At 36.0% G+C, this 13,605-nt stretch overlaps 1 protein-coding gene across 8 annotated transcripts in view; it reads right to left on the bottom strand.

Moving 5' to 3' along the window:
• PAM (peptidylglycine alpha-amidating monooxygenase) overlaps positions 1 to 13,605 on the bottom strand; it is a 280,534-nt gene that overhangs the window by 40,267 nt on the left and 226,662 nt on the right. For 5 of the 8 annotated variants that reach the window (XM_061189486.1, XM_061189489.1, XM_061189490.1 and 2 more), the window contains one exon: positions 1,226 to 1,546. The exons of the other annotated variants lie outside the window; for them this stretch is intronic. In XM_061189486.1, the coding sequence (XP_061045469.1) occupies positions 1,226 to 1,546 (321 nt within the window). The remainder of the gene's footprint in view (positions 1 to 1,225; positions 1,547 to 13,605) is intronic. 8 annotated transcript variants of the gene reach the window in all.

Genomic DNA, 13,605 nt, shown 5'->3' with positions numbered 1-13,605 from the left:
GACACCATACTCAGAGATGTCAATTCAGTTGCTCTTAGTAGGATTCAGGAGTCTAGATTTTTCATAATTACCCTAGGTGATTCTGATGCAAGAGGGTCCAGGGACCACCTCTTGAGAAACACAGTTCTATTAGGTAAATTTAGAAGGAGTTAGAGCAGGGCTGACCCTGTTTAAATACGAAGAGGTAAAAATCTGGGTTCCATTTAACATCTCATAGAGACTATTAGGCCAGTCCTAAGGGACAATGCTTGAAACTCCTGTGTGAGCAAAAGGCACTGCATCCTAATTTTTTTCAATTATAAATAAAAATCAGTTGGGTGTTGAATAATTTATGGCTTCCTGCAAAGCTGTATTTGAAAACATCAAGCTGGCAGCCTGTGCCATTCCAGCCCACGCATGGACAGCTGCCATGCATGCATATCCGTTACTTTTTGGGGGATTATCTCCACATGCTGTATTATCTGGCTTTCCACATTAGCAAGTAACATGAAACACAATCAATATCACAGAAGCCACAACACAATTAAAGACAAAGATGAGGCATCCATAGCTTGCTGGTACAGAAACCTGAAGGGAATAAGGTATTGTCCTCTAATTACAGAAGCCAATCCTGGTTAGAAGTAAAGATACATCTGACAGTTACTGACTTGCTGGAGGTCCCTTCAGATATAACTACTCAACTTTCCAATTAAGATAGTAATTGATAACGGAACTTAAGAAATCAAAGTCATAAAAATGGTTACATTTTACAAGTCAATTGGATGAGAATGTTGGAAGTGTTAAGATTCCTCTGAGAGGAATTTAATTACCTTAAAGGAAGGTAGTGTATAACCATTTCATACACCAGGACTTTACATATCAGGTTTGAATTTTCAGTTTATTCCCATTGAGCTAAATGGAGAATGTTGATTTGGTAAGAATCTGTTACCCTGAATTTCATATGCCACCCACCCCAATATGATCGAAAGATTTTGGGTCTTAGTAATTCTGGCTCATCAACTGAACAGAAACTGAATTTACATATTGATAGTACTGGACCAAAACAAAAAGGAAAACTCAAACAAAGGTGATATCTGACAACCCAAATATGAGTCATGTTTTTTCTAATGATAAGTCCTTTTCATTGGTGAGCTTTCTCACCCATTAATTTTTATTCCCTTCAGATTTTGCTTATGTGGATTGTAGCATTTCACATTTTATTCTTTAAAAGAAGCCCTAAACGCACCTCCTGTGTGTTCTGGTTCCCAGGTGCCTTCACCGGGTAGCGGCTGCTGTAATGACAAAACTCTGCTCTCTGCTGGCCTCAAAGTAGATGCTAGTCTGTGGAATTTGTGAATTCTGTCTCTGACAAGAAGAGCATTGTCCCTCTCATGTTCTGCACTCTCTCTGGCATCAGACTGACCAAGATCCTTCTTTTGGACTACATTTGCAATCTCAGCTACCAGGTCTGACTCTGATTCTGCCTTTTCTGTAGGATTATATTTATGCACATGAACAACATCTTCCCTTTCTCCTAGCAGCTTGGAAAGTAGTGAATAGAAATCACCTGTGAAAAAAAGAGAAGAGATAAGGGGTGGAGAGTTGATAAGATTGCAAAATTTACAAAATTTTGTGCCTTAAATAATATCACCTCCTGATTCCTCATACTAAGTGAGAGAGAAGGTTGCTCTCAGATGTTCAAGCATGGGGAGAAAAAGATGATTTTCCAGAACAATGAAAAAATAATATGCTTCACATTTCATTTTACAAACCACCCATTTCCTTCTGTTATCTCAGGAGCCAACAACACTAAATAACCTCTATTAGCATAATAGTAGAAACAAAATAATACATATGTGACTGCAGGGCATGTTTCAATAAATGGTTTTCACCAGGTTAGTTTGGATTGATTTGGAAGTCAGAGTTCAACAGCTTTCTAAAATAAAATATTATCAACAGCTACATCAGAAAACAGCTATCTTCACAGGCAAACCCTTTGAAGTTGTCTTCTAAAAGCCTATTAAAGTGTAATCCACAAAAAATTAAATGTATATTTTTGAGCAGGTGCTATAAAACACAGAAAATCTAACATCCACTTGGCAACTGGAAAACCAAAGTTTTATTATTTTGTTAACTGTGTTACTGTAAGTAGCTCCAGTTGTTTATTTTAAATAAGAAATGAATAAATTCCAGAAAAATAATTTTGTGAGAAAAGAATATTTTGAAATCAGTTTCAAGCAAAAGAGATTTTAACAAACTAGTATCATTGGAATGATACATCACTGAAATGTATTTCATGTCTTCCTGTACTAAGAAGTAAACTTGGATATGATAATATAATTCCATGAAAACAAATTATTTCTAAAATATTACAACAGATACAACATACGACTATGGAAGGCTCATGAAGCATTTTAATCCTCATCAGTTACATCTGTGGCTTCAAATCCATTCACATCAACTGTGTGAATGGGAAACAGGTATATTCTCAATGGAATCATAAATCTGCTTTTCTAACCCAAACCCAAAGGAAACCCACAGTTCTTCCTTTTCTCACTCTATACTAAGTGCTGCTAATGAAACTTATGATTGTGGAGTCCTTTTGCTTAAGTTTTAATTACATTTATAGCACGATCAGATAACATTTATAAAATCTTTTTTATGACCATTAGGAAATAAAAATAATAACTGGTTTAGCCAGGATACATTCCACTAAAGAATATGTTATTAAAATATTGGTGCAAGGGGATATGAAGTCTTTCCAAAATGATGCTGAGATCCTGTCATGTTTATAAATAATCTTGGTTTAATGATTCAAAGTAGGTTTTCAATTCTTGCCCATGAAAGCAGCTTATCCTAGGTGAGATCTTCAATCAGAAAATAATTACCAAGTATTAGGGCCAATATCAGTAAAATGAACAAAGCAAATTACAATGCAACCAATTCCGGTAGGCCACAGTGGCATTCTGCCTTACAGAAGAGAAATTAACCCATTACTGTGTAATTCTCCTGCCCCACACACTAAATATAAATAGCTTAATATGCTGTTGTGCAATGAAACATTTTATATAGAAGATAAAAACAAGATGATTTCAGGAACAGAAAAAGAACACAATTTTAAAACTTAAATCTATGACATTAGGCTAATGTTGATGGAGGAACACAGGCTTAGAACTATGAATAGTTATTCAGGTTTGTCAGTAAAAATCTAAAAGCTGTGATAAAATACCAAATACAGAGTACTCGGTTCCTTTGAAATGATCATTTACAATGATCACTGGGTTAGGAAAACAAAAATTTAGCAATGTAAGAGGCTTGGCTCCACACAAATGCACTGGCCTTGTGAGAACATAGCTTCAGAGCAGCATCTCACTTCTAGAGATTACATGCAGGAGACCACTAGATGGCTATCTCTTACATTCTTATACACAAACCAGAAAGGTTTCTTTTTTTTTCTCTTCCGGTGTATGGAATATATGAAATCCCAAAACGTTAACCGTCTTTCTTAGTCATATTAAGATCTTGATTGAGGAAATCTACCTAACCTTGAGTACAATGGATGGAATAGAATATAAACAGAGGAAGTTGGGTGGTCTCTACCCCAGTTTCATTTCTCAATATTCTCTTTTTCTTTTCAGTTTATATTATAGCCATTTTGGACTTTTACTTCCTTGAATGTCAACTCTAAGATGTTGTTTCTTCTTCCTGGGACATTCTCTCCCTAGTAATCAACTAGTTCCTCAACCTTCAGATGTTACTTAGGCGTCACTTACATCCAAGAAGCCTGCCTTGACAATCAGATTACGGGTTGCTGCTATGTGCACCTACAGCACTCTGCTCTTTCCTTGTATTGTTATTACCCAATGTCTGGTCTGCATTTCACACTAGTGTTCGTATCCAACCCCTGACACTTAATAGCTATTCTGTGCCTTTAAGCAAGTTACTTAACCTTTTAAAATAGATAATGAAAACTACCCTTAAAAATTGTTTTGTGGATTTAAAGAAGATAGTTAATGTAAAATGCCCAGTCCAGTGTATTTCATAAAGTAGATATCACTAAATTATAGCTATTATAATTACTAACGACAAAGATATAAACTCTAGTTGCAACATGCATCTGATTCAATCTATTGTTTACCTAAAATTTAAAAAAATCAGTTTCTGTTTCGTATTGAAGTATTGGGATTTTCATAATGGAAAAAAGCCACCTTTAAGTATACAGCCCTCTATTTTCTCAACAAGTCATTACGGCTGCCTTTGTGATTTGCTTCCTGATTTTGCCAAAGAAGGTTGTACCTGCACTTCTGCACTTTCTTTCTCTCTCCTTTTTTTTTTTTTTTAATTAGTCTATTTTTGGAGAAAGAACTATCCCTACCCCAGTGTTCTGGATGCCAGCCCTCCCTGAGCCTTTTGAAGCCTTTCCCATCTCCTTTTTCTTTCTTTTCTAATACAATTACTCTGCCAAAGATTTGACTCAGGCTATAAACACACTCACTTCAGGCTTATCTTGAGTGGTCATGGAGGCGAGAAGAGACCCTCCTCTGACAAAGCATGTCTTTCAAGCTTTTTCATTTTCCCTCTTTCTTTAACAAGTTCCAGCACCATCTACAAGAGCTTTCTATGATAATGGAAATAGTCTATACCTGTGCTGCCAATATAATAGCTCCTAGACACATGGGACTATTGAGTATTTGTAATGTGGCCAGTAAGACTGAGAAACTTAACTTTTAAGTTTACTTACTTTTAATTCATTAATATTCAAAGTTAAATAGCCACATGCGGTTAGTATCTACCATACTGGACAGTGTGGGGTTATGTGCTGCTTCATCCTTCCTCATATCCTCTTTCTTGCTAAATCGAAGGCATTTGCTTCCACTCCCTACTTCACTCCTGTATGGCTTCTGCATGAGTTGCTCAAGAGCTCCTAGTTGCCAAAGCCAATAGACTCTTCATCCTGACCTACTGGTGGCATATACCCCTTTATAGTTCCTTCAGAACCTCTCTCCTTATAATATTGTTCTTTCCAGATCTTCACCTGTCATCTTGGCTTCTTCTTATTCTGCCCAACATATGGAATGTTCCTGTTTTCTGAGGTCTTTCCCTGGCATACTTTTATTGTCCCTGGCTAAGGCTTCTTCCTACTAAGTGATCTCAGCCACTCACAAAGCTTAAGCTGCTACATTCAGACAAGTGACTCCAAAATCTGGAGATTTCCTAGAACCTAGAACTTAGTGGTATATAAAACTGCCATCTGGAAATTTCCACTTGGATTGAATGTCTATTTCAATGGGATTTTGAACTCAACATGTCTAAATCTGGGCTCTTAATCTTCTCCCCATACTTTATTTTTTTTATAGTATCTCTCTCAGTGATGAAACCATGTTTTGGGACAATCAATCCAGAAAACTAGATTCATTTTTCTCTCACCAGTGAATCACAAAGGCATTTGATTCATCGATGCCGATTTGTCAACATCACCTTTTCCCTCCCTCCCACCAGTACTCACCTGAGATTCTTATCACCCCATAATTGTCATGCTGAAGGACTACCCCTTCTTCATCAGAACAGACTCTCACCCCTGCCTTCGATGGAAAGGTCTGTCTGGAATGGTATTAAAGCTGCTCGACCTTTGTGCAACTGACTTGTGATTGAGGGTAACCTGCGTCCCCTAGATACTTCCCAGTTATGACCCCTTTTCCTCAGCTCAGTTAACCTATGTGTTTCGGGGTAGTATTCTCTAATTCTATTCTGGGTCCTGCTGCTAAGCAGACCATATAATTTAATTACCAAACTGGGACACATTTGAGAAAAGAAAGGGGTGTTGTTAATATTTATACTAGGCATAAACTGGTACAATCCTGGAAAAACTGGGAGGTATAATTACCCTACTTATTCTCAACAGAGATAACATATAAAGAAGTACTTTATAAACTACAAATGACAATAATAGTAATAGCAGCTAATACTTTTTGAGAGCTCAGCATGACCAAGTCACTTTACTGAGTGCTTTATATGACAGAACACATTTAACCTCTGTGAAATACTTACTGTCCTCATTTTAGATGAGGAATCTAATGGCACAGTACTAAGGTGCACAGCCGGTAGCATGTTGAACTTGGATTTGAAGGAGACAGCCTGACTGAGGGATCCACCTTCTAAGTATCACTATACTGGATCCAGGTTCCCTTATCTTTTCTGTACTGGCCGTATCTCTTTCCTGTGAATTCACCTCAGACCTGTCAATCTTACTATATTAAATTTTTTTTTTCTTTTTAAAGTAACAGTCTACTGAGCTCAGGTGCCAGGTTTATGATTTAACCGAACAAGTTTCTTTTTTTTGTCTTATCCTGGCTTGTCTTCTTTTTATTATAACTGATAAGACTCTAATAAATTAGTCAATACATACATATACAATAGTAATTTGCACAAAGCTGGCCTAAAGAATAATGACTGGTTTCTTTTTGGCTTGAAAAAGTAGAAAAGTTTCCTATTTTCTATTCTCTTTAATAGTTTTCACTTACCACTGGCAATATACCTTACATGTATGATAAAATTCTCTAAGATGATCTAAAAAAACTTTTTTCATACATTAAAATTATCTGAGAAGGGACAAATGGCAAGGTATAAATGTGATTTTATATAAAAATAACCCCCCTCTCATTTCTTATATATTGTCATATTTCCAGTGATTAGTACTGTTCCTATCATAGCAGATACTCAATAAATGATTCTGGAATGAATACTGTGTTATAAATGGCTTCTGCATTAGTAAAGATAAAAATTTTTCCCTGATGATTTTAGGCTGCAGTGAGTTCCATTTCTTTCTTTTCCTCACTTCAAACTTTGATTCTTATCTGAAGAAATGCAGAAATGCTCTAGGCCTTTAAGTTATTTGGCTGAGTGGGTTTGGTATTTGGGAAACACTAGTGAAGTAGCAGCTAATGTGTCAGGAAAAGGAACACAGCATAACACAAGAGAGTCTAAAACACTACCAACTAAACTCCAAGTTTGTTAGCTGTGTGCTTGTGTTAACTATTTCATGGCTCAATGGACATTTTTCTATTTAGTTGGGATCACTCACTATTCCCTCCCACCAGCATGGAAGTTTCTCTGGTTTACTTTCAGGAATATGGTAAGATCAAACTAAACAAGATGGAAACATACCTTGAAAAAAGTGCCCCATGCTTTTTTCTTTTAATAAAATGTTTTAAGATTATTGGATTAAAAAATAAGTATCCCTACTCTTAGACAGCATAAAATCTTAATTGTGGCAGGCATTTTTATTTTTAAAGTGATCAAGAGCCTCTTGGTAATGTTTCAGAATATAAACTGCCATTTCCCACACAAATCACTAGTACTTCATTACCTAAAAAAACAGCTTTTGTTACTGCTTATTGCTCTGTGATTTCTATGGTACATGGAGAGTAAATAGGATATTCATTAGCAGTTTAACCACTAACAAAATATGCCAAGTAACCAAGCTAATGAGATCACAATCATGCAACAACAACTGATTAATAAGAGGGATACAAGGAATGAAAAGATAAAAGCATTTCTTTTTAGATTTTCATATTTTAGTTTATGAGTCAGTCATAGCTGACACTTCGCCTTCTGGTTAAAGTTGATTTGGCTTACTGACTGTTTACTTATTACTAACCCACAACATTTATCCTACTAGCCTTAGAGAAATAAAACACATGATCATGATGACCAGCTCAAGGATCAAACTTTATTACTTTTTCCTCCTATAGGACTCATCTGATTGGGAAACAATCAGAAATGGGCCTTTTAACTCTTTTCTTTTTTTAAGAAAATGAGACAAATGTGAAAAAGGAGAAGTTAGGAGATGATGACTTTTGCAACTGCCATACACGCTGATCTATATCTATACCATGCGATAAATGATCATTCATATCTGCCTATTCTGTTATTAGGAAACCAATTCAAAAGAGCATCCACTCAGCTTCCCAGAGTCTTGGGGGGTATTTAAAGTTGTGTTTGATAGATGAGTTCAATAAATAAAGACTTGTGAGCTGCTCATAAATCATAACAAACTGAACGGAAATATAAACAAGACTTGTATCTTCTTTAAAACAGCAAAGTGGTATTGAGAATGCTTGGAATAAGCTAAGAAGATGCTACTAAAATCATTTGGACTTTATTAGGGGATGAAGGGAGTGTCCTATTTTGAACAACAAAGGAATATAAATTTTAACTACTAAGCCCAGCCTGTGTTTTGTTCTTCTCATAAATGGTTTATCAACTGTTACTTTAATAAGCTTTTACAGTAGACTACTGTCGTGTTAAGTTGCAACCTTGTTCCCTTGATTCTACTTATTTGGTAAAACATGCCAATGGTAATTCATTTTTGTTAGCATAAAACCATTGTGAAATTACTCTGTTTCACAGACGTGTCTGAAGACCTTTAACTATCTGGGGCCATGGAGTGTTTTCCCTCTACAAATTGTATTTTTGTTAGATTCCTCCCGCTTTGGGAATATAGTAGCTCATGCGGACCTTTGAGTATAAAGATTGATTATATGAGGGCATGAAGACTACAATGAGAAGAGTTTGGAGCAAACTGAATAAAACATGCTAAAGGTCCTATCTGCAGCAAAAGAAATGCTGTCCAGAGAATAACGTACAATAACAAGGACATACTGGTATTGCAGATTTGACTTTCAATTCTGCCCTGAGGTTTTTTAAAAAAATTAATTAATTAATTAATTAATTTTTGGCTGCGTTGGGTCCTTGTTGCTGTGCGCGGGCCCTTTCCAGCTGTGGCAAGCGGGGGCTACCCTTCGCTGTGGTGCGTGGGCCTCTCACTGCGGTGGCCTCTCCCGTTGTGGAGCACCGGCTCCAGGCGTGTGGGCTTCAGCAGTTGTGGCTCGCAGGCTCTAGAGCGCAGGCTCAGTAGTTGTGGCGCACGGGCTTAGTTGCTCCGCGGCATGTGGGATCCTCCAGGATCAGGGCTCAAACCCATGTCCCCTGCTCTCGCAGGCAGATTCCCAACCACTGGCCACCAGGGAAGTCCCTGCCTTGAGTTTTTTTAAGACATAAAATCTTCCCAATACAACTGACATAAGTTTCAACAGTAGATCTACACTTTGAACTTTAAAGGAGAGAAACACCCAAATTCAGAACTCCTAAATGTAGTTGTATAGATTCGTGCTTGAAGCTGGCATGCCTTTTAGTTTCAGCCCACATTCCTTGCCTAAACAATGTTGATAGAACGTTCAGGTTGTACCTTTAGTATAGTGCACATATATAAAAAATCATAATGCATAAGAAATAAAGAGGAAAAAAACATGCCTTAGTTTCCTAAAAGTGCCAACCAGAACATATAAGTAAAGGATACATTTGTGTGTGAAAAATCTCAACATCTTTCTCATTCTGTATAGTCTCATAGGATTCATTTCCTCCACCCAGAATCACTGTCTAGTTGGGTTTTATTGTTTAGCTTATTGTACTTATTACATACCCAGGGAATTCTTCACTTACAGCGTTTTCAAAGCTTGGTGACATTTCCGTTTGTTTTGAATAGCCATTAGTGTTTTTCTGCATAGAAGCAGGCATAATCAACTCATTCACCTAAGCTCACCTGTAGACAAATAGGCTATTTTCAAAGCACTATGGGCAGGAATATACACATATTATGCAGTCATTAAAAATCCTGCATGCCAATAATTTTTATAGTTGGAGGAAATAGTCAAGATATGGTATTTTAAAAAGAAGATATAAAAATGTGCATACATTATGATCTAAATATTTTAAAAATAATATACATATATATGTAAAATATATATTTCACACAGGGTGTACATATACACCCATATTTCTGGGGATTATGGATGATTTTTGTTTACTTCTTCATACTTTTCTATAACTTCCATATATTCTGTAATGAATATGATTAAAAAATTCTAATAAGCATTATTTAAAAAAAATCTCTGCAGATTTAATTAAAGCCTCATTAAAAAGTTTTCCACTGTTGGGCTTCCCTGGTGGCACAGTGGTTAAGAATCCGCCTGCCAATGCAGGGGACATGGGTTCGAGCCCTGGTCCGGGAAGATGCCGCGGAGCAACTAAGTCCGTGTGCCACAACTACTGAGCCTGCACTCTAGAGCCTGCAAGCCACAACTACAGAGCCTGCGCTCTAGAACCCACAAGCCACAACTACTGAGCCCGCAAGCCACAACTACTGAAGCCCATGCACCTAGAGTCCATGTTCTGCAACAAGAGAAGCCACCGCAATGAGAAGCCCGCGCACCGCAACGAAGAGTAGCCCCCCTTCGCCGCAACTAGAGAAAGCCCGCGCGCAGCAACAAAGACCCAATGCAGACAAAAATAAATAAATAAAATAAATAAATTTATTAAAAAAAATGTTTTCCACTGTTGCATGATCCAGGACAACCTGATAGGTAAAGATGTCCATATAATGAGGTTCCTCTGGTGTCTCCATAAGTATACTTTTTGAGATAGAGTCTGAGATACATTTGCCTTCGGCCAAATTTTGTTCAAGAGGCAGCAAAGGCAGACAAGGACGCTGCAGCAGGTTAGTGTGCTTGTGAGTAAGCACAGGATGGGCAATTCTACATGGATTCACACAACTCAGATGTCTCTTTCAAACTAGTTAACTTCTGGTCAAGGTTAATATTCTGGTGAAAATTAATAGCTAGCAATTTTAGTGGTAAGAATTTCAAAGGAAATAAAACACTTATATTTCTCCTGCGGAAATAGAGTATTAGATAAACCTGTGTTAAATAGATTATTAGTTTGCTTCGGTTTTTTTTTTTTCTCTCCATGTTGGAGGTACCTACTACTTCCCATCCATTTGTGGCACTGCTACATTTCTTTTTTTCAGCCTATGGCATATGAGTCTTTCTCTCTCTCTCTTTTTTTTTTTACTACCTCAGTAAAGGTCATCCCTTCTTTCCAACACAGCATTTATGACACATCATGACCTTTATCTTCCTGTCTGCTTTGCCAATGTATTAAGACAGGAAGCAAAAAAAAAAAAAATATTGTTTGTATTATCCAGGTAGAACTTTCTCTATTATTTAGTCACTGATGGGTACAGAGCTTGCCTTTGGGTACATATCCTCTTATGTTTTGGCTCTTTTCTTTCCTGCCCCTCAACTGTTCTATTTCCAATGGGAGTTTTATATCCTGTGTGACCAACATAGATGCTGTCTGTTAGTTTATGGCTAGCACAACTGAAATAATTCAGGGCTTTTATGTATCGGAGATTTAAAATATTGAAAGAATCAATACAACCAGGAGGAGTACTTGAACGTAACTTGTTTTTGCCAGAACACCAAAATAAGGCAAAGGGTTAACTCTGAGGGATTTCTTTAAAAATCAGCCTACATGGTGTAATTTATTTGAATAATTAGAGCCCTCCTATCATCTACTTGGTCAATTTAACACCCCAGGGAATGAATACAAATAGACATTTTGTGCAAACATCTCTCAGAAGAATGGGATACTCTCTCAGTAATGAGTAGATTTGCCCTGTGTATTGCAAGGAGATAGATTGATCTAACTAGCAAATCAAATGAACTATGTGTACAAATATGCATTTGGAATATTTCTATATTTCTCTTTAAATTCCAGGCTGGCGATCCCCAAAGACTAATAGAATAACAGAGAGGCTACAACGGCCATTGAAATAGCTTTTGGTGAGGTATTTGTCTTCACATAATCTAGGAGGTGACATTCTGATGGACCTACAAATTTCAACATATGAATGCCACAGCCTATTTTCTGCAGTATGAAAATTGAGTCAGACTACTGGTTTTTTCTTCCCAAGTTAAATCACTTTACAGCATTTTTATTCATAAGTAGAATAAAATGGTGACTACAGGAAAATAATTTATGTATCCATAGAATTCTTCTCTGAAACCATTAAGACTATACTGGGTATATAGCCCAATATATCAATAAATATATAAGGGTATATTTAAGCTTCTTAATACTATATGTATATGCTATCAAACATAAAAGGGTAAATGAATGGCAATATGTGAAAGTGTATTAAAGGATTTGGTTTTTAGGCATACCTGACACCTCCTAAAATCCTATGGTTTGAAAAGAACAGATTAAATCTAATATTTAAGGTTCCTCTGCTAATAAAACCTCCGGGTTTCTAATCTTTTAGGGGTTTCAATGTCTTTCTTGATCAACTCAAATAACTTCAAAAGGAAAAAAGTCCAGCCTCAGTTTCCATAGAAACATTTTACAACCTGCACCTACTAAATGGTGATCTCATTCCACACTGTACCACATATGTTGGTATTTGGAAATGTGTTCTAAGATGACTCCAATTATTTCAAAGACATACAGTTCAAACAGTGTGTGCAATGTCAAAATAATTCATTTTAAGTCTGATTAAATTTCTGGACAGTTACAGTAAACACTTAAAACTACTATATTTAGGCTACAATTATTGACTTCCTTACAAATTATATACACAGGATTGATAAATTTAGCTATTTTAAGTCATACTCAATAGCTTAGTAGGAACCACTTAGCATAAATTATTCACTATAAAATCATCTCCCTTTTTTTGACTTAATACAAAAATAGAAACAACTTCGAGCTAAGTTTATTTTTAAGCCACTTTGTTAGAATGAGATGTTATGGAACATACTCTATATAATTTCAAAACTTTTATATTACAGTTTACCTTATTCTCCTTTCAGAATGCATTTTTTTCCTTTAAAAAGTCTGAGTTTTTAATTTTGCAATACTATTAGTGCAAGAGTAATATCTTTGACCTAGACTTAACAGAACACATTTTGAATAATTCCTATAGTGGTTTACAATACCCAAAGAGTCACAAATTTCTATAAGTTGCTAATAGAAAAATCCTATCTATTTCCTATACACTTTATGTTGTCAGTAGAAGCATGTTTGCATTAACATTAAACTAATGTTTTTAAATATATTACATCTAGGCCAAAAACGACTTGATAACATACTTCAACACCTAACACAAAGTACTATCTTCCAATTTAACTGGCAAGAAAGCAAGATTCAGGAGAATAAATTTTCAGTGCCAGCACATACAGTACATGACCTACAACATCAAATATTACCACTTTAAATAAATAGAACAGAGGAAGAATGAAGCTTTCCTAACTCATCAGATGGCAACTTAACACAAAACTACAAATGCCTAAGATGATAATCCCGCCTACCTTAACTGAAGGCAGAGAAGAATGACTTAAAAGAGAGGCAAGATATGTTTAATTCTTAATTTCTTTTTTTCTTGAACCTCAAATATAGTTATGAACACACCATACAAAACATACAAGAATTTAAATGTTAAAGGTCATAAGGTTTCAAAAGCAGCTCACTGATGGTTTCTAATGATTATATCTGCACTTACTTGCACTATATATAAAAGTTACAACATTAAATAAGGTAAAACAAAGACAGAAAAATCTAATGGGACTAAATTACATTAACGCATTTTATTTTCAAAGCCAAAGTGCAACAGCTGACCATTTTCTCATGAATTATGTATTACATAAAATCAGCAATATGTAGGGTATTAGGCTGATAAAGAAAGACCTAAAATACCTCAAGAACTTTAAAATTTGGTTGCCTATTTGGATAATG

The sequence above is a fragment of the Eubalaena glacialis genome, chromosome 4, assembly GCF_028564815.1.
Source record: "Eubalaena glacialis isolate mEubGla1 chromosome 4, mEubGla1.1.hap2.+ XY, whole genome shotgun sequence".
Classification (NCBI taxonomy): domain Eukaryota; kingdom Metazoa; phylum Chordata; class Mammalia; order Artiodactyla; family Balaenidae; genus Eubalaena; species Eubalaena glacialis.
This window is presented reverse-complemented; position numbering and strand designations above follow the sequence as displayed.